The sequence below is a fragment of the Siphateles boraxobius genome, unplaced genomic scaffold, assembly GCF_051911475.1.
Source record: "Siphateles boraxobius isolate OS27281-9 unplaced genomic scaffold, OSU_SipBor_1 24, whole genome shotgun sequence".
NCBI lineage: Eukaryota > Metazoa > Chordata > Actinopteri > Cypriniformes > Leuciscidae > Siphateles > Siphateles boraxobius.
The window spans coordinates 5,656,197-5,678,877 of NW_027508855.1; the positions used below are offsets into that span (position 1 = coordinate 5,656,197).

The following is a 22,681-nucleotide window of genomic DNA, read 5'->3' on the forward strand; positions in this document are numbered from 1 at the left end:
CGCTCAATTGTGCTCTTTCTTGCAAGAAAATGAGATATAAAAAAAATTCCAGTCAGGATTCAGACCGCATCATAGCACAGAAACTGCGCTAGTTAAAATTACAAATGATTTACTTTTAGCTTCTGACCAAGGCTGTATCTCAATACTAGTTCTACTCGATCTAAGCGCTGCGTTCGACACTATCGATCATAAAATACTCCTGGATCGACTACAAAACTACACTGGTGTTCAGGGACAGGCATTAAGCTGGTTTAGATCGTACTTATCAGACCGTTATCATTTTGTCTGTTTAAATGGGGAAAAATCAAAGATAACGTCAGTAGACTATGGAGTGCCGCAAGGATCGGTGTTAGGCCCTCTGCTATTCTCAATATATATGCTCCCACTTGGTAATATTATAAGAAAACATGCAATTAATTTCCACTGTTATGCTGATGACACTCAATTATATATTTCATCACGGCCAGATGAAAACACTAACTTATCAAATTTGACAGAGTGTCTCAAAGATATAAAATGCTGGATGACGCGTAATTTCCTGCTACTAAATTCAGATAAAACGGAGGTATTACTTATTGGTCCAAAAAACTACCCACAAACTCACTTACAATACAACTTTAATATAGAAGGATGTCCAGTTACTTTATCCACTGCAGTAAAAGACCTGGGTGTTATACTAGACCGCAACTTGTCTTTCGAAAATCATATTTCATATGTTACAAGAACAGCCTTTTTCCACCTTAGAAACATTACAAAGCTACGTAACATGCTATCTGTTTCTGATGCAGAAAAGTTAGTTCATGCATTCATGACCTCGAGACTAGATTATTGTAATGCTATATTAGCTGGCTGTCCTGCATCCTCAATAAACAAGCTACAGTTAGTGCAAAATGCAGCTGCTAGAGTTCTTACTAGGTCAAGAAAATATGATCATATAACACCAATTTTATCATCTCTACACTGGTTACCTATTAAGTTCCGTATCAATTACAAAGTACTATTACTGACCTATAAAGCCCTAAATGGTTTAGCTCCTGTGTATTTAATGGACCTTCTATCGCCCTACAATCCATCACGTTCTTTAAGATCACTAAATTCGAGGCTTCTGGTCATTCCTAGGATATCTAAGTCCACTAAAGGAGGAAGGGCGTTCTCACATTTAGCTCCAAAACTCTGGAATAGCCTTCCTGATATTGTTCGAAGCTCTGACTCGCTGTCCCAGTTTAAAACTAGATTAAAGACGCATCTCTTTAGCCAAGCATTTACATAATGCTTACCTTTTATACCACTGCTGAATCAGATCAAATGCATTTAATATTATAAAACTTGAAGAGTCTGTAGGTTATTTGTATAAGTTGCATAGTATTTACAGTCATTACGTTCCTGTGTATATTGCGTGAATGACGGGTGGTTGGGTAGATATTGTGTTTTGCGGTAGTTGGTATGCCATACGGAACCGTTGCCACTGAACCTGCATTAACGACGACAGTGGGGCTCGACAGCCTTAGTCAAACGGGTCGGCGCGTATGGTTGGGTTGCGGAGAGATTGTGAGATTGTGGTTGGGTCTCAGCAGCAGGAGGGATGTAGAGGTCAGTAAGCAGGGCTGAGTTGAGTGGGGGACGGAGGGGGGTGACTCTGGGACGCAAGAATCACTGTCTTCATGTTTTTTATCATTTACGCCCGTGTTATGGAAATCATTATGAACAGCAGCTACGCTAATTATTTTCCCTTTTTGCTTTTCTGCTGTTATCTCGGGACGCGAGTCCCGAGAAAAACGGCGTTCGTCAGCTCCAGTTTGTATCCAGCCTTTCACAGAGACTTCAGATACGCCAATCACAAAGCCTGTGAAGAGACGACTCAACACCGGCGATATGGACCCTCTATGGTGGACGGCACTGATCCTCAACAACTCGTCTCAACACCGGCGTGATTACTTGGACTTCCAAAAGATGGAAATGGATAAATATTCTAAATGTTCCGATCCAATCTGACTTGTAATGCTGCCCGAATCATAAATCATGCACTGTTCCTTCGTTGGCCAGAGGAGAACTGGCCCTCCGACTGAGTCTGGTTTCTCCCAAGGTTTTTTTCTCCATTCTGTCACCTGATGGAGTTTTGGTTCCTTGCCACTGTTGCCTTGGCTTTTGGCTTGCTTAGTTGGGGACATTTAATATTCAATAATATTATTGATCTGCCTTGCTTAAGGTGGACGTTGACTCAATTTTCTTTTAGAAACAAACTGTTATATTATTTTCATGTTATCACTGTGAAGCTGCTTTGATACAATCTGTATTGTAAAAAGCGCTATATAAATAAAGGTGACTTGACTTGACTTGACTTGATGGGTAGAATGTTGACGATGGGTCCTGTCTCGACTTTTTGAATCTTTTAGAATCGCCTCTGACCGCTTCAGAGTGAGTGTCTGCGAGCATACACAAACATGTCCTTAAAACAACCCGTAATGTTCGTTTTCAAAACTGTGCAAGAAGGACTATTGCAGTTTTATGACACAGCAGGTAGACGGCAACTTGAATATTGCGTTCTTCCCTCCATGCAATCAAGTCTGGCGCCTTCTGTTTGTGCCGCGGATTCCCAAAATGCTTTGCGTTCACCACTGGTAATACGTCACGATGACGTCACATTAGCAATCTCTATTGCTTAACGTTGCATCATGCGTTGGGTCAGAGTTCAGTCTTCTGCCGTCATGGAATAGGATGGTTTGTGGTGTATGGGATAATTTACATTTTTAGGTGAACCCTTTAAAATGTTATATAATGTTATATAATTTAATAAAAATAAACTAAGGGAAGTTTTTTGCAAGAAATTTATTAGCTTAAGTTATTTATCAATATTATCACGTGCGATCTATCATGAGTTGTGGGATGAAAGGCACAGAGAGAGGTAAACTTTTGAACTCCTCCCTTAATTCCTTTCTTGAAGACCCCAAGCACAAAACCTGCGTTACAGCATGTTGTCCCTTCATAAAGAGCTGTACGTACAACGAGCCGCAACTTGAGCTTCATTATAATATGTCATTAAAGCAATATGCAACGATTCTTGAGTAATTTGAACATTTTCATTGTGGAGTTGAGCAAGACGACATCTGCTGATTTTATCAAAGCGAAGTTTACTTGAAACTGAAATTACATCTGTACATTGATTCTCAAGATTATTGTTCATCATGTGGAAACTGTTGGCCTGCGTTCTCATGGCCTCTGAGTTACAGGCGCGTGGTCTACGGAAAAGACAGACAATGTGCATGGATGTGTGCGACCTGTCCCGCTGCTCATCTGCACCCGAGTTTTGTTACTTCGGCGTGGTGAAGGACAGCTGTGGCTGCTGTACGATGTGTGCTGCGGAAGAGGGGGAGTATTGTGGGGAGCCCGGACATGGATTTTGCGGTCAGGGGATGAACTGTGAATATCGCACCTCTGAGCGCGGTACGTGCGTTTGCGACTCCCATGAGCCAGTGTGCGGCAGCGATGGGAGAACTTATCCCAGTATCTGTCGACTGAAAGCTGAGAACAGACGAGCGAAGATGAGCGGCATACCTGCTGTCATTTTCATCCAGAGAGGCCCCTGTGAGACCGGTGAGGGGGAAATTTATTTTTGGATGTTCATAACACCTTGACAGAAGTGAATGACAGTGTAAACTAACTGTGTAGTTGTTTTTCGCCCTCACAAGTTACTTGCGGCGGACGCAACTATTTGAATGGAAAGTATAATGTAGCAGATCGACGAATGACAGAAAAAAAGAATAGCATAAATAGCCTAAAAAAATTCTCAACTAAACTAACAAAATTAATCTATTGTAAATCTAGGAAAATTATATAGCCTAAATAAATATAAAACTATAAATTGTCTTAGAATTTACCCAGACAGGAACATATCGGCCCACATATGGTAGCCTACACCTGGAATCCACACAGCCCGGATCTGGGCCGACATTGTTGCTGTCTGGGTATGGGGTGATCCGTGAATAAAATTTATTTAGATTTATTTCTAATAATATAGTTTCTTCTTAATTTTGTTTGTTTATTGCATTTCAGTGTGTGTGTGTGTGTGTGTGTGTGTGTGTGTGTGTGTGTGTGTGTGTGTGTGTTTGTGCGCGCAGAGTTACTTTTCAATACTGAGGTGAAAAATCAAAAGTCATTCAAGGGGCATATATCAGATATGAGTGAGTACAGCTTGACTTTACAGCTTCATGCAAAATTCAACCAAATCCCCTCATAAAAAGTAAGAAGAGGCATTTATGTGATAATAGATTTACGACTTCAGCCACAAACCTCTGCAGTAAAAGAGGTGCAGCATTTCAATTCTATTTCAATGTCAAAGGAACTTTGATAGCATTCACTTCAGCACATGTCAGTGCTGGAATTCTGCTGTTTTACATTTTGCAGAAGCAGTGGTTGACTAATGTCAGCGCTTTCTTTATTTCTTTGACACTTGTTGTTACAAGCCAAATCATAGAACAACTTTTAAACATCAATATCAGTATAGCACATTGATTTTATAAATAAACTGAAAACTTGGAATGATATTGCTACTACTACCAAAACATACCATACAGTATTAGTAGGCTACAGAGATTATTGACATTTTTAAATGCCTTCATTTTCATCATGTCATGACTGCGGGGTGATTTCCACGCACCATCTAAATTTCTAACAATAATGCAAGTAATTGTATTGTGTTCTTCTCTCGTGCTTACTGCTTTGAACTGTGATTTGACAGACAAATGTTTGTGTCAGATGTTCCCCTTACATTGTTAGTACACTGAGAAACCATTTTCTATATATGAAATGTGGTGCAGGCAGTGATGATCATTGTCAATGTGTGAGTCCTCAATCCCATTGACAACAGAATCATTCCAGCTGATGAGAACAGTGTGGGATTTTCTTTTACTTTCAGAGAAGACAAGAAGCTAATTAATGCTTCAGGATAAGGAATTGTGTAAATGAAAATGTTGGTATATAGTAAATAAGTCTACTTTTTTAAATGGATTGTTCACCCAAAAATAAAGATTCTGCTATAATTGACTCGCCCTCATGTCATCCGGAGAACCTCAGCCATTCTCTTCGATACAGTAAAAGTGGATTACGACCAGAGGCTGTCAAGCTTCTTAAAAGTGCATATGACTCATGCATTATATTCAAAGTCTTCTGAAGTCATATGGTAGCTGTGAAGGAAGAATCTTAAATTTAAGTTATTCACAGAAAATCTTACTTGAATCTCTTGCTTGACAGCCATGGTTTGGTTACTTTTCATTTTCATTGTATGGAAAAGAGCAAATTTGACTTTAAATGACTCCTTTTATTTTCCATGGATGGATAAAGTAAGATTGGTTTTCAAAGGTAAATTTATTTATTTATTTAAAAATGAAATAATATATTATGCAACTCTAAACTATTGTTTGAAAAATGTTCAAAAGTTTTTTGGGGAAAATAAATATAAAATTATTAATGTTCAAATTATATATATATATTATAATATATAATTATATATAATTATATGTATATATATATATATATATATATATATATATATATATATACTAAAAACAGACTAATTTTGAAAAGATATTCTCGGGTAAGGTTTATGTTTCAGGTGAACCCCCTGCTTTTATGCATACAAATGTTCTGTGGCTTCTGGCCAAGAGGTTCAAATTTATTTTGTTATGACAGATATGCCTTAGGATATATGATCCATCTATGAAAACCATGTGGCATGTTCTGTCAGCTATGCCTTGCCTAATTCAGGGTTCCCAAAGGGCTGAAAAAACAGTGTCACAAGCAATTCAGCTCTGAATGTTGACTCAGTATGCCGAAATAGTCAAGGGAACATCAATTTCGTCTAGTGGTAACATGTTATGTGGATTACATAACCTTCTTTTTGTGCTTTGTATCCACTTCCACTACAAATTTGGATTTATGAAGCGTTAGCTGATTCTGCTCAGGTGTCTTTGACAGAAACTTAAGAGAGGAGATGATTTAAACAGTTATGTCTATGTTTATTTAAACAGGTATTTAACGTGCTGCACCGGTGGTTTAGATTTCTCATTTACAACTATAGATATTTTTTTTGTATGTTTACCTGTTGTGGTTTACCTCAGGGAAACCTGTTCATGTAATGTCTGGACCGTGACTTTCACTCAGAGGAGCAAGGCTGCTGTCAGCTGCCACAGACTTGGAGATAGGCATGTAACATCAATTTATGCAGAGACTTTGTGACAAGTTCTCCCACCAGTGCCATCAGGTAGCAGGGTGAAGAAAAGAACTCCACATAGCTGTTTGCTTTACTTCAGCTTGTGCCCACATGTTACTGTTGATGTGTGACAAAACAAGAGCTACATTGTGACATTTGTAATGCATTTTAGATTTTAGTCTTGGGTTGTCAAGCTCTTTTTTTATTCAGATGTTTTGGCTTGGTCTCAATTTTTAAAAGAAAATGTTTTTTTATTAAGCTGGCAAGTTTTCCATCCCAGGTGATATATTTTCTAATGTAATTTGTATAATTTTTCTGTTCTCTTTGCTCTGATAGGCTCTCGAAATCCAAGCAGCATGCGCTACAAATTTAACTTCATAGCAGATGTGGTGGATAAGATTGCCCCTGCAGTGGTCCATCTAGAACTGTTTAGTCGGTAAGGACAGATGGTGGTAGTTGTTTAGATGCTGAGCAGAGTGTCACATGCTAGTTATAATGCTTGGGATTCTAAGCTGGCTCAGAATAAACTCTTCATATGTGATTAAATTATGAGAAAATAATTGTTTTTGCTAGGTTGTTTAGACAGAGGTTCAAAAATGAGAGTAGATTAACTATGTAAACACCTGCTGTTTAGATCAGATTTTTTGTATGTAAAGATATTTCATTTTGCATAAGTAAACATTAGTATATAATTATGTGAGAAAATATGAACAGTTTCAACACCACCAAACATTTAAACAGTTGCTGTTATATTTCATAAAACAGTTTATAACACACTACCTTTCTAAGGTTTGGGGTCACTAAGATTCTTGTAATGTTTTTGAAAGAAGTTTCTTATGCTCACCTAGGCTGCATTTATTTGTACAAAAAAGCAGTACAAAATAGTAATATTATGAAAGACAGTGTTATTATAATGTAAAATAACCCTATATATATTTTATATAGTTTTATAAATGTAATTTATTCTCGTAATTGCAAATAGCAATATACTGATTTGCTGCTTAAGAAACATTTAATTATTTCCATATATAATATTTTTGTGGAAACCGTGGTACATTTTTAGAATTATTTGATGAATAGAAAGTTCAGAAGGACAGCATTTATTTGAAATAGAAATATTTTGTAACTTTATAAACTTTACTGTCTTTGCTGTCACTGTTGATCAATTTAATGCATTCTTGTTGAATAAAAGCATTCCTTTCTTAAAAAAAAAAAAAAACGTTTTAAATGCTTTCAATAATATAGTATTTTAAATATATTTGGTGGTATCTTAAACAGACAAGATGAAAATGTTGTGATTCAAAACTTAGAAATCTCTCTGTAAATAATAGGCAACCTAAGCTTTTCATGAACTCGTACACCAAGGGATTCATTATTTCCTTCCAGACTAGCATTTTCCAACCAAGAGGTTCCTGTATCCAGTGGCTCAGGGTTTATAGTGTCAGAGGATGGGTGGATCGTCACCAATGCACATGTACTGTCCAATAAGCAACGTATCAAAGTGGAGATGAAAAATGGCATGCTGTATGATGCCACAATCAAAGATGTGGATCAAAAATTAGACATTGCTCTAATTAAGATCGACTCAGAGGTAAGTAGGCCAATGACAAAAACTAACCTCCATGGGTCTTAAGTGGTTAAAATCTCTTTGGTTGTTTGGTAAAAATGTTGTCTTTGCATGTTATGGCTCAGGTCCTCTGGTTTATCATCAGCGAGTAGCTTCACAGCTGCTGGAAATAAATTAATCTTGGGGAGGCAGTCCAGCAGATGTTTCTGGAGTCAGCAAGGGCTTATGCCACCAAAAATTAGATTCTTCTCCTTGACATGGTTAATTTGTTTTCTGATTTTCTCAGGAGAAAATTGGTCAAATTCCAACTTTCTGCCTATTTTCGGTGTGCGCTTGTGACCATGCAAGATATCATGTCTGTTAGGCACTGACAGACCACATTTGTAAACAGGACCAGCCCTGAAATATCTCCTGACAAAAAAAAAAAACACAACCCAACCAGTAAAAATGGCATTTCTATGGAAGCTTGTTTCCGCCACAGAATAAAAAAGGTAATTGCGACTTTTTATTAGTACTGAACCCTAAATAAGTTTTGTCACAAAAGCTGGTATTGTCCACTGTCAAGGCATCTCGAGTTCATGTTTTACAGCAGAAACCGATAAGCACCCATGTTGTTTGTGAACACAACCCGATAAGTCCGTTTTAGCACGCGTATTCAGGTCAGGTGACAAGGCTAGCTAGTCTTGTTCAATCCTGCGCACATATTCAAACGCACATACCTATAGACTAAATACGCGGTGCGCATTTGCACGCGGTTAGCGTTTTGCGAATACGCATTGTTGAGGTTTGCGCGGAGATGATAGTGTTTTTCAAACTTTTTCAACGCTTGCACAGTCTTGAAACCTATTTCAAGGTTTGCGTTCTCGAGTCGCCAGGCACTGTTGTTGTGCGGTTGGCCGAGCCGGAGCGCGTTAAGGGTTTTCTGTTACGGTGTTGTGTAAGCGCCCCCTAAGTTAATAACTAATGATCTTTCCAAGATCTTTGGAATGCACAATAAAAAATAAAAAAACATTATTTAATGAAAATGAACAAGAACGGAGTGATCTCTTTTTGCAAATAAACTCTAACAATGTCCAAATTGGTAGAGTGTGTGCAATTTTCAAAGAGTTTAATTAAACGTTCATGTTTTATATTTTGGTTGCATTTGTGAGTTAATAAAAATGTAACTGGTTGTGTAAACTTGGCACATACTATCTAAATATCGATTAATCAATCGATATAGCCCTAAATCAAATCGAAACGTAATCATATCGCAGAATTTTTTGAGGTATTGGCAAATATCGTATCGCTGGCTGAGAGAATCGATAAGAATCGATATCATATTGTATCGTGATAAACTGTCCGAATTACACCCCTACTTTTTATCACAATTGGGAGTTTACATTCTGAAAATTGTGTGACATAAAGTCGCAATTATGAGTTATAATGTCAGAATTGTAAGATATAAACTCTGACTTTAAATGCGTGTTTATATCTCGCAATTCTGACTTAATAACACACAGTTGAGAGATATAAAGTCAGAATTGTGAGATATAAACTTACAATTGCATGTTAAACAGAGTCTTTGATCAGCGGCATAGAGCATCTTCTGCCAACACCGATAACGTCTCGCCATAACCCAAACCATCGCAACAGCATGTAGCACAATGATTGGTAATCACTTTAATTCAGTCCCAGACTGTGTACGGCTGCCTGTGGTTTCAGAAAGGAGTAGAAAAGTAGAAGAAAAGTGCTGGGGAGGCAGATGGCAATCTGTTATTTTGCAGCACTCAGGCCCCCAGCAGTAGCCTGCGGAGTCAAGGTTGAGACAGAGTGTAAAGCCGTCCTGCTCTAGAAGCACTGGTAATCAAGCCTGGTGCATCAGTCTGAAGTCATAAAAACGCCCCCTACAGAGTGCAGGCAGGCAAGGACAGGCTCAGGCCCAGACTGGCTGCTGGCATTAAACATTTCACCAAAACCTATTAGACTTTTCTAAAAGGGTGACAGCACAGAAGATAGTATTTTATTTATTTTTTCCTGAACAAGACATATGACTTGCTTTTTATCTAAGATTTGACACGCTGTATCATGAGTTGGTCCGGAAGTAGCAATGAGCCGTTTGTAGAGAATCGTGTATTTTTTTTAAACAAAAATTTAAGTTTCCGCTTTCAAATTATGTAAATGTTATGGGTCTGATTTCTAACAACATTGAATCGGCCTACAGAATGGAGCTACAAAACTTGGTAAACTGGTGCTCAGAGAACAACCTGACCCTCAACAAAGAAAACAAGGAGCTAACTATCTACTTTGGGAGATCACAGAAGCTTTAATACGCTCCAGTCTTCATCAATGGAGAGAGAGTGTCCAGTTTTAAGATTCTGGCACATACATCTCAGAAGACATCACATGGTCCATAACACTACTGCATTGATTAAGAAAGCACAGCCACAACTGTTTTTCCCAAGGATGTTAAAGCATGTTTGCCCTAACAGATGCTGATCACCTTCTATTGGTGTGCTAGAGAGCATTTTAACAAGCGTCATGCTCTGTGTGTTTCCTGTACAGCTAGTAATAGAAAAGCACTCCAGAGGGTTGTCCTGCGTGCACAGAAGATAATATGAGTTGAACTACTAGCAATAGAGGACATCTATAGATCACACTGTCTGATGAAAGCTATCAGGAAGACCACACACACACACCTATGCCATTACATGTTTGAAATACTCCCGTCTGCCAGGCGTTGCAAGGCATTTTATGCCCGTACCTCAAAACTGAGGAATAGTTTTTTTCTTTCCCAGAGCTATATATGCTCAGTCTGAACCAAGCCGATCAGTTTGTAACCTTTTAATTGTTTGGCAAAATTAATGGAATGCATAGAGAATGGTAGCCTGGTTCTTCCAGACTCTCGTACATTTCATTTGTACAGAGAGTCTGGCACCGCTCCATTGAAAAGCGTTAACTTCTTTGTAGGCGGGTATTCTATTGAAGTCTAAAACTATTGGATTTGGCCAGTCACTCTATCTGCCATAACCAATCGCTGACGTTTGGTCGTGACATATGTCTTTTCCCGAACCCCGTGGGAGGATGGCCATAAACACAAAACTAAGCAAAGATTGTTCTTGCTCCGGCTTTAACTTCTTGATATTCGGCAGCGTTGCCACAACGGACCGAATGGCTTCGCTCGCATCTTTCTTATTTTGAACTACAACTCAAAATAACGCACGAGTCGACATCAACGTCATCGTTCTCAGCCACTCCCTCTGTTCGCTGATTGGCCCGGTAAAAAATTGATCGGAGAAAACCAAAGTCTACATCGCAATCCCAGACGTAGTACTGAAGGAAAATGAAATTGAGCGGAAGTGCGTAGGAGGGCGGAGCCAGGCTAAGAGAATGGTGTGTAATTGCTACAATTGTTACAGGGGTATTTGTCTGAACAATTAATATTGTTGACATTGTTTTATACTTTTTACATTGGTGTATACTAGGTGTACTGCTGTTAGCTATTGTCACTGTCATTTCCACACTGGATTGATTATTTATTTTTAAATTGTTCATTTTATTTAATCTATTTTTATGATATAAAATATAATCTTATAATGTAATGCTTAGTATTAGTATAATTCTTACCATTATTCTTATTATTTCATTACTGCATCTAAGGAAGCTTCGAGTGTAATTCCGTTGGACAGGTGCAATGAGAGTAAAGCATACAATGACAATAAATAAATCCAATTCAAATGTTAAATGTCTTTTTGAAGCTCTTTAGTATGGTGTGACAGATGGCTGTTATTGACTTTACTTTGACTTCAATTTATATGTAACTTTTTAAATTTTTAGTAATTATACAATTTTAACTTAAACTTTTTTATTTTGGTTAGTTGTCAAGGCAACATTTCTAATTCTATTTTATTGTAGCTTGATTTCAATGTGCGAAATTTTAACAAATATTTTCACAGATATAGTTAACAGTAATAACACTGGCTGGAATAAATCTAATTTGATCAAAAAAGTCAGAAAATTGTTTGTAATCTTGAGCCCTTTTCTCAAAAGTTTTATTTTATGACAGGCACTTAAAGATATAATTTGTGCACAAAAATGTGTTTCAGGGGTCAAAACAATTCAAGATGATGGAGTAGACAAGCTGCAAAAATGAGCAAGCTGGCAAAATCTGTTTTAGAGGAATTAATGAAATATAGTATATCTATCTCTCTCTTTTATACAGACACCCCTGCCTGTGCTTTTACTTGGTCATTCATCAGACTTGAGGCCTGGAGAGTTTGTAGTGGCCGTGGGAAGCCCGTTTTCCCTTCAAAACACAGTGACCACCGGTATCATCAGCACTACCCACCGAGGAGGTCATGAACTTGGCCTGCAGAACTCTGATATGGAGTATATTCAAACAGATGCCATTATAAATGTAACCATTCTACACATAGACATTATTGTCAGTATAGACAGTATGTCCATGTAAATGAATGGAATATAATAGTTTTTTTTCTTTCTTTCACAGTATGGCAACTCAGGAGGCCCCCTTGTAAACTTGGTAAGAACCATTTATTCTCCTGTCTCTTATTCGGCATTAAATACATTTTGAAAATAATTCTCTCTCAGCTGCTACAGCTCTTTTGTATCTTTATTTGTTTCAGTAAAACTTCCCCCAAGGTTATAACTCTTGTTTTTATTTGTTCATCATTCAGTGATGGTATTCATGGATCATTACTGTGCAGAATCTACTATTTCAATGTCTGCTTCCATCTGGAAATTTAGTGTACCCTGGGCAAATTACCTGCGGTGGTTTATATTATTCTATTGATCTTTGTAAAGGAAAACACAACATGTGTCCTTGAAGAAGCCCCAGGCTCAAGCATGCATCTGGCTCTGCATTAAAAAAAAAAATCCATTTATAGTGCATGATAGGAGCTTGAAAACGTGTAAAAAGTATTGCACAGATGCACCATAAAACTGGAATCAAATAATGGCTTTTTTCATATATATATGCTATATATTTTTTCATATACTTCATAAAAGCATCTTTCATTTCCGTTATTTAAACAGTCAACTCAGTATTTCCTATTACTGTTCAATTAAATCGTTAAACCCATTGACCACCGTCCCTCGTGTGACTCAAGGTAGCTGTTCATTCATTACAGTGCATTTCAATATTATGCTCCCTGTTTGCGGTTTCAAGGATGGGGATGTAATTGGCATAAACACTTTGAAGGTTACGCCTGGAATATCATTTGCCATTCCCTCACACCGCATACGGCAGTTCCTTGCAGACTCCTATGACAGACAAATAAAAGGTTTGCAAACAACTTCTGTTTAGCTGTTTGCTTGTTTTTATCTTGTTTGAATTAAGTAGCTGTTTTCTTGCACTTCAGGAAGAATGCTGACTAAAAAGAAATATATGGGAGTGCGAATGCTTCAACTTTCAGCTGCGTAAGTTTGATTTATTTTTATTTTTTTCAAACATGCATTGATGAAGATATAAATTGATCTCGATAGCGTTTTTGACATTATTGAATCAGTTTGATTAGGGAGCTTAAGGAGAAGGACAGCAAGTTCCCAGATGTGAGCTCAGGAGTGTATGTGTATGAGGTTATTCCAGGGACAGCTGCCTTCAGGTAAAGGGATTTGCCTACACCACCTCATCATACTCATTAACTCTAACCGCAGCTCTTTCTTCACTCATCTAGGCCCAGAGGCCCGTTTCATACCATCATAACCCTTCAGTCAGATAAAGATTTATATCCTCATCACGTACCACAGGGGCTTTTACATATTTACCCTATGAATACACTTTTTTTTCTGAAGCACCTCTGTCCCATGATGAAATTTCCCCCTGTGGTCTTTTGATTTCATATGCTAAGTGTTCGGCATTTGAAACTTAAAAGGATAATCCATCCAAAAATTAAAATTCCGTCATTCCAGCTTCTGTCAGTTGTTTGATTAACAACATTATTTGAAATATACCTTAATAAATTAAATGAAAATCTTTTTTACTCACCCGCATTTCTTTCCAAACCTGTATGACTTACTTTCTACTGTGAAACCTAATAAAAGATATTTTGAAGAATGTTGGTAAAACAAATGTTTCAGTTCCCATTGACGTTTGTTGTATTTTTTTCTGTTCTTATTGACTTCCATTGTGTGGACAAAAATACAGTGGAAGTCTGAACCAAAACATTTTGAGTACCATCATTCTTCAAAATATCTTCTATTATGTTCCACAGAAGAAAGGATGTCATACAGGTTTGGAATGAAATGTGGGTGAGTAAACAACAGAATTTAATTTAATTAATGAAGATATTTTAAATAATGTTGTTAATCAAACAATTGACGAAAGCCATAGACTTCCATAGTAGGAAAAAATACTATGGAAGTCAATGGCTACCGTCTACTTTTTGGTTACCAACATTCTTCAAAATATCTTTTTTGGTGTTCAACAGAAGAAAAAATGACAGGTTTGGAACAACTTGAGTGCGAGTAAGTGATGATATTATTTTCATTTTTGGGTGAACTATCCCTTTAAGTGGATACAGCTATTGGATTGAGCTATGTCCTCTTCAGCTGCATTGTCCAATTAAACAAACAACAAATCATAAAAATAAAAAAACCTGGATTCTCTATTGCAATTAACATTTATATATGTTCTGTTCTGTGGTACAATAAATTACACATGTTTCACATATTGTGATTTGTTTGTAGTGCTGGCTTGGTCAACCAAGATGTGATCATCAGCATTAACGGACATCCAGTGCATTCTACAGAGGACGTGAGTCAGGCCGTGCAGTCGGACGAAATCCTCTCTTTGGTGGTGCGACGTGCTAATGAAGAAATCACTATAACAGTGGTTCCTGACTAAGTGGACTGAGAAAGATTTCTGTTAATAGTTTTCATTTAAACAATGCATTATCCACAAACATGCTTTATTTGAAAAGGGCATTATAATAGAGTTTGTAATAACATAGAGGTTCATGATGAAGTGTTAAGGCCCATGCATTTTGATACAAATACACAAGTAATTTATCTGTAGAATGATGTATAGATATCATGTTCTCCTGTGTATATTCTCCTGGGTTTAATGTCACGTTTTTGTTATTTGTAGAGTTTGCCAAGCATCACAATATGGTATTGCATTCCTAAAAGTCTGGTATTTTTATATTTTTGAAAGTCACTTATGCTCACAAAGGCCACATTTATTTGACCAAATTTCAGTAAAAACAGAAGTACTGTGAAATATTATACAATTTAAATGTTTTAATACCTTTAAAATGTAAATGCAAAGCTGAATTTTCAGCATCATTACTTAAGTCTTCAGTGTCGCATGGTGCTTCAGAAATCATTCTGATTTGGTGGAAATGTTTAATATTTTTGTGGCAACCTTGACACATTTTTCGGATTCTTTGATTTGAAAGTTCAAAAGAACAGCATTTATTTGAAATATTCATCTTTTGTACACATTTCTTTTTTTTTTTATAAATCTTACTGACCTCAAATGTTGTAGTAGTGTATGATGGTGTTGTTGGAACCACTTAATAAATAACAGCTTGTACTCTTGCACTGTTTTAAATTAGAGACTTATAGTGCATGAAATATTGAGGTTGATAATCTGTCAGGCTGAATTCAATCATGGTCAATAAACACACCACATGTAAGTACATGTGTAAGTACTAACTGCTGCTTTCAAGTGTTGTCAAGTAAGGAATCATTTTCACTGCCACACTCCAGTCAAACAAGTCTTTTTATCCATATGGTTTTAACAAAAATTGTGAGAACATGTTTTAAAGCAGTAATCTTGGATGTGTTGCATGCATCATACCCCAAAGTGCCCGATCAACTGTTCAGCAGGAAATAAATCTCATACATAATGAACAAGGAACACGAAAACTGCAAAACATGAAAGGAAATTAATGAAAAGGAAAGTTTTTCACACAATAGTTTTTTGAAAAGTGTGTGATAAAAGCCATGGGACTTCTGCCAAGGGATGCATGTTTAATAGAGTCTATTGTTGTATGTATTTTTAATTGCAAGCTGTTTCATAACATCTGTCCGTTGACAGCTCTTTGTACATATTCAGTCTAAAATAAGGTCTGTAACATTTCTGCAGCTGTTTTGGCACGGTCAGCAATAAACTTGGTGATTTTAAACATCATTTGTTCAGACAGATCATACAACAAAAAAGAACAAAGGCAGAGAAGTGTAGTGTGTATTCAAAATACCAAACTAATTTCCGAGACAACTTTGTTTGTTTAGTAAAGATTACACTTGGATCATCATACATATTGATATATAAACAAGATATAATGTAACAGTTTTACTCTTGGAAGATGGCATTTATTTACATCACTGCTTCACATAAACACTTTACAAAAGAAATAAGAGCAACAGTATTTTACAAATAATAATGGCAAATAAGGCCCATGTAAGCCCACATGCATTCAGTGTATGTAATATAACTTGCGATTACAAGAAAGGTGAAAAGCTGCAGTCACTTTATGTCAGTAGAAAGTGCACCAGTTGCTGCTGTCGCTGGGAGTCAGTCCCCCTGTTATCAGGAGAATGAGGTCTACAAACCACCAGATGCCAAGGCCACCCAGGGTAAGCAGCTTTCCCACCGCAGTCCCAGTGTGCCCGAGACAGAACCGATCGACACCAAAACACCCCAGGAAAAATGAGTACAGTAGGGTAGTGATGAAGTAGTGTCCTGTGTATCTTAAATATCAAAGAGGAAAACAATCCATTAATGTCAATGCATTAATAGACTGTATAACTTAAAAAATAAAAAGAATTGCGCAAACACATGTAAGCTATGCATGCACTGAACACACTGTCGACAGTTTAAGTTCATTATGATAATAGTTAATGTTTAGTGTAAAGCTTGTGAATTGATACAACTATTTGTGACCCTGGATCACAAAACCAGCCTTAAGTAGCACGGGTATATTTGTGGGAATAGCCAACAATACATTGTATGGGTCAAAATTATCAATTTTTCTTTTATGCCAAAAATCATTAGGATATTAAGTAAAGATCATGTTCCATGAAGATATTTAGTAAATTCCTACCGTAAATGTATAAAACATTTATACTTGTGAGTGAATGCAGCACAATCGCGAACATAAATAGACAACTTTAAAGGCAATTTTCTCAATGTTTTAATATTTTTGCACCGTCAGATTCCATATTTTCAAATAGTTGTATCTCGGCCAAATAATGTCCTATCCTAACAAACCATACATCAATGGAAAGCTTATTTATTCAGCTTTCGTGTGATGTATAAATCTCCATTTCAAAAAAATGACCCATAAGACTGGTTTTGTCATCAAGGGACTCATTTACTGATGGCCAGATACATTATGCACGTATAGACTTCTTAGTGAAAGGAATCTCCAGTACCTCACTGCCCTCTTGTGGTCAAGAAATGAAAAATGATGTGATTCTCTCTTGTGAAGCAGACGTCAAACAACGGGAAACACTTTGTGTAACTGTAACTGGCTGTCATCTCATTAGTGTTATTTTCTTAAAATAATAAATATGTGAAACGAATGATCAGTAAAAGCTATTATCAGGGTTCCGACGTTTTTTACAAATTTATTCTCCATTACCTTTCTAGTCATTTGTGATTACTGGATAACGATTAAAAAAAATCATTATTATTCAGAACAGCTTGCTAATGAATCATTCAGACATTTTGTGAACCATTTTTGTGATTCATTAAAACAAAGCGACTCAAAAGAACACTTCGCTTACAAAACAAACATTTATATGGCTAGCAATCAAGTTTTATTCTATAAAAGAGCAATAACTATTGAATAATAACTAACAGTTAGCAATAACTAACTGATGAAATATTTTACAGTTAAATCAAGTATAGATATTTCCTTTTTTTTTTAGTTTATAATCATTTCTATGATTTTATGATATTGTTACGTCCCGGGACATGTTGTTTCTTTTGTTAATTATATTTCGGGATGTGATTAAGGTTATTGCTATGCGTATTGCTGTTTTTGGTGTATTTCTCCTCTTTTTTCCCCTCTTATTCCACCATGTTTGTTGTGAGGAGAGGGTTCCTTTCCCAGACCCTGTTGTTGTTAAGTATGAAGACTGAATCTGTTGTATGATTATGATTGGTGTGCTGTGTGCCACCCAACATTGAATTGTAAGAAATTTAATCTATTGAACCAAATTACTTCTTTTTGAGTAGGGAGGCGGGTGCCACCTTTTGTTTAATAGTTTTCTCCTGATTTAGTTAGGGAGGTAGCGAAGTTCCCTGTTGATTTTAATTTTTTTCCTTTGTTGAGCAGGTAAGTTAGTTTTTCTTTAACCATAGAAAGAATTGGAAAGAATTTTTGTTTGTTGTTTTGTCTTAAACCCCTCCTGAGACTATGACTAATTCTGTTTGTTCTTTATTTCTTACTAAAATAAAAGACTAAATTTAGTTTTACCAGATTAAGTGTCTTGGTTGTAGTGCTGAGGTTGGACACGGGAAAACCTCCTTGTCTTTCTCAAATTATTTAACCTTTTTCGTCATTGCTAATACTCCTTGACCGGGGAGCGATGTAACAATATTAAATAATTTATCTAATACAATATCGGAGCGTCTATTTACATTAAGTGCAAATAGCGTATTTTGTTGGCAAAAGCTATTGACAATAACTCTGCCCATCATCTAAGGTTAATGAAAAGTAAAAGGACCTTATAAGGCAGCATCCAATATATGATTTTTAGAAATACATTTTATAGACTAAATATCTTGTTGTTGTTATTATTGCATACTGTTTTATAATGTACTACAAAATGTATTCATGCATTTATTACATCAAGGCTGGACTATTGTGTAATTCTTTATACCATGGTCTTCCTCAATCTTCATTGGCACATTTACAGATGGTTCAGAACGCAGCAGCTATAAACTGTTAACTAGTGCAAAAAAAAAGTGATCATGTCGCTCCAATTTTAGCTTCTCTTCACTGGCTTTCTATCTTTTTTAGAACTTAATTAAAAATTTTGCTGATTATTTTTAAAGCTCTTAACAGACAAGCACCATCTTATATTTCTGATCTTATTTATTTGAATTCAGCTCCGAAGTCCTTTAGGTCTGCCAATAAAGCTCTACTACATGTCCCACGGCCACGTCTTAAATGGAAAGGTGACAGAGCCTTTGCAGTTTGCGAATGGAATCAGTTGCCACCTGACATCCTATTTCTGTTTTTAAATCTAGACTCAAGACACATCTTTACTCTTTTAAATTATGGATTAGCAACTGTTATCTTTGATTTTATGAAAATATTGTATTTTCTGTTTGTTTTGTACAGCACTTTGGTCAGTGTAAGCTGAATTTAAATGTGCCCTATAAATAAACTGTACTTAAACTGTACTTACTTACAATACAGACACTGAGATGCAAATACTGTAGTATCCCCCACTATTTGCACTAAAGTATGAATAGCATGTTATACGTTTTATACTTAGTCCAAAAAGAAAATGCAGTTATTTCCACTTTCCAGATTTCCAGAATGCCCAGGACATGGAACCCTGCTATATTCGATTTCACTTACTTGATGCATGGCTCATTGCCTCTGAGAAACTCCCGTGGTCCAGCACACTCTATGTCATCCAGTGCCGTGCATAACACCTGGGTATGGTTCACATCTTTGTACACTTGGCCGCCAAACTACAAGAAAAAGTAAATGTTGTATGTTTTGAGCTTTGCGAAATAAACATCAGCTTGAAGGGATTTTATTTAAGAAAAAATTAAAAAGCAAGAGTTTTTCAAGGCTCTGAACTGCAGATTATGGGGGAAACATGACTTTCCAATAAAAATGTATTTAACACTTTATTTTACAGTGTCCTTGACCTTGTTACACTCACATGTAGTTACCATAGTTTCAACTAAAAATTATGCATAATACCATGCAACTAACCCTACAACAAACCTAATCCTAACCATAGCCCTTTATATTAAGTACACATAGGCCTGGTTTCACAGACAGGTCTTAGATAAAGCCAGGATTAGGACTTAGGAGGACATTAGAGTATCTTTTATAAACATGCATCTTGAAACAAAACAATGGCACTGACATATTTTAAGATATTTCAGTACAAGTTGCTTTCAGTTAAAACAGCTCAAAAATGCATTTTAGTCTGGGACTAGACTTAAACCTTGTATGTGAAACCGGGGGATTGTTATTTAATGCTACTCAGTATTTAAATGTATAATTGCCCTGTAACAAGGACACCTTAAAATAAAGTGTAACCCAACTGAACTTGCCTTTACACATCCATAGCCCATCTCCTGAAAGGCAGAGACATTTCCTCCGTGATCGACTGGATCTTGGCAGAATATGAATTCCTCTGGTCTAAAAGAGATAATAGCATAGCACATCTTCATAAACTATAACAGCGCCCACTGAACTGTACGTCGTTGTTGTTGTTTACAAAAAACAGGCCCCGTGCTTCAGAAAGATGAAGTGAACTTACAGGTATCGACAGAGGACGACAGGTGACGGAGGGTTGTACTCGTACTGCTCCGTGTGATTTGATGTTTCAGTAGGTAACGTTATAACACTCTCCGTCACAAGTGTTGCTCCCGGTTGTTCGCTGTACAGAACTGTTTTGCTGGTCGTTACTATGTTTCCGGGTGGGTCGGTTGAGTTTTCCGAGTGAATCCCGTCCAGACACTGTAAAAGTAGCACTGAAAAGAGCAATAGGAACTGTCCGCATAATAAAATGTAGTTGACTGAAATCTGAGGCATGGTTTTTGAACGGCTAACATTAGCTGATCTTTCAGTTAATGGACGAGACAGAAGCTAAGTTACTCAGCGGTGATTTTGCCAGTCACATCTATAAATGCCAGTCGACATATTACTGGCGGTATTATTTAATATTATGCGACTTGTGTACCATATTGTGACCGAATATGAACCATATTACAGAGCTGCAAGTGAACACAAGCCTAAAACTGAACTGTACAGTAGTCAAAATAGGCGGCGCATTATGATGACGCTATTGTGTAGCGTTACGTCATTTCACATTTTTTTTCAGTCAAATCTCAAAGGTTGATTAAGAACAAGAAGATTCAAGATTCTTGAAATCAGGCGCGTGCACACATAGACATCAAAAGGGGCTTGAGCACCTGCCCTTTTTATTCCTGGAGAAAAGTGCCCTTTTTTCTGGGGTGCTTTTATTTTTATTTTTGAAAAAATAATATATATTCCTGTTTGCGCACAGCCCGTCAAACAAATATATTTTATTGAATAGTGTATCTAAATATCAGGTCAGGTCAGGAGTTCTGAAGCGCTCTCTCTCTCTCTCTCTCTCTCTCTCTCTCTCAGTGTGTGTGGACAGGCGCAACCGTAGCGAAGGTTATGCGTTTTAAAATGAAAATGCACTGGTGTAAAACGTATTCCCTAGACTACTCGACTGCTCGGGAACCGATGCTCTCGAGCCAAATATGGATCTTTCAGTGAGTAACGTTAGGCCTATATGGCTCGACGGCAATTTTTAAACTTTTTTTTTTCAATAATAAAAGGTAGTGTGTCAATTCAATTAAAAATCAACATATCACATATTTTAAAATATTACATAATTCATCGAAGCCTGTTTGTCATGTATAATACACCGACCAATCGTCATCTGGCACTTGCAGGGCACAAGAAGTTCAAATTTCACTGGATAATGTGAAGTGAAGCTGTAATTTTCTGGTCATTCATAAATCGTTTGAAAATTACATTTATGAAGCGATCTGAATCTGGGTCGTTGAAACAGTGGATGCTAACTGACTACAAAGCACTGCACAAAACAGCACCAAAAGTACCATTAATGGTAAGCAGTAAAAATTACTTCAATTTAAAAAAATATTACAATTTAAGATAATAGTTTTCTATTTTAATACACTTTAAAAATATATAATGTATTTCTCTGATGCAAAGATGGATTTTCAACAGCCATAACTCCAGTCTTTAGTGTCGATTCTTCAGAAATCATTCCAATATGCTGATTTATTATCAATGTTGAATACTTTCAGGATCAGGATTCATTGATGAAGAAAAAGTTAAATAGAACAACATTAAATTAAAATAGAAATTATTTTATAAGTCTTAATTATCACTTTTTTATATCAATTTAGCACATCCTTGCTGAATAAAAGTATTAATTTCTTTTATAAAAATTAGAAAGAAAATAACTGACCCCAAACTTTTGAACGGTAGTGTATTATACACTACCGTTCATACACTGTGTATATTAGTACAAAATATTTCTATTTGAAGATGATGTTATTTTTTTAACTAAGAATCCTGAAAAAAGTATCAAAGGTTAGTGTATTATAATAGAAAACAATTATTTCAACTTGTAGTAATATTTCACAATATTACTTTTTTTATTTTTTATTTTAGATCAAATAAATGCAGCCTTGGCGAGCATAAAAGGCTTCTTTAAAAAACATAAAAAATAGTAGTATATACTTATAATACTAATATATATATATATATATATATATATATATATATATATATTGAGCCCCTGCCCCTGAGGATCTCTCTGCACGTCCCTGCTTGAAATATTATGATGATGTTTTTGGTAATACCACTAACGCATAATGTTTTTTCTGTATATGTGTATCATGTTATTTTATATATATATATATATATATAATAAAAAAAAAATATATATAGCCTATATATTATATATATATATATATATATATATATATATATATATATGTATATAAAATAACATTCTTTTTTAAACTTTACATTTGATATAATTTCATTCCTGTAGAAGTTATATCTGTTCTGTCCTTTGTCTGCTTATTGTTTGATACATAATCAATAAAAAAAATGTAAAAAAAACATTTTCAGTACTTGGCACTTCATCTGGACTGAAAAATTTAAGGAATTTAATCCAGATTGAAAGATTGAAGGAAC

At 36.1% G+C, this 22,681-nt stretch overlaps 2 protein-coding genes across 2 annotated transcripts; one reads left to right on the forward strand and one right to left on the reverse strand.

The window, feature by feature from the left end:
* The first annotated feature begins 2,982 nt into the window (after window positions 1-2,982).
* On the forward strand, window positions 2,983-15,427 carry htra4 (HtrA serine peptidase 4). The gene is made up of 9 exons (XM_077240911.1): window positions 2,983-3,591; window positions 6,542-6,641; window positions 7,592-7,796; window positions 11,974-12,168; window positions 12,262-12,294; window positions 12,940-13,054; window positions 13,133-13,190; window positions 13,280-13,375; window positions 14,460-15,427. The coding sequence occupies exons 1-9, from the start codon at window positions 3,183-3,185 to the stop codon at window positions 14,614-14,616; spliced, it is 1,368 nt and encodes a 455-aa protein (XP_077097026.1). The 5' UTR covers window positions 2,983-3,182; the 3' UTR covers window positions 14,617-15,427.
* Window positions 15,428-15,477: 50 nt separating this feature from the next.
* Window positions 15,478-20,771, reverse strand: tm2d2 (TM2 domain containing 2). Its single transcript, XM_077240912.1, has 4 exons — window positions 20,235-20,771; window positions 20,026-20,113; window positions 19,313-19,428; window positions 15,478-16,466 (listed from the first exon to the last, which is right to left on the reverse strand). The coding sequence occupies exons 1-4, from the start codon at window positions 20,507-20,509 to the stop codon at window positions 16,253-16,255; spliced, it is 693 nt and encodes a 230-aa protein (XP_077097027.1). The 5' UTR covers window positions 20,510-20,771; the 3' UTR covers window positions 15,478-16,252.
* Between the last annotated feature and the right edge of the window lie 1,910 nt (window positions 20,772-22,681).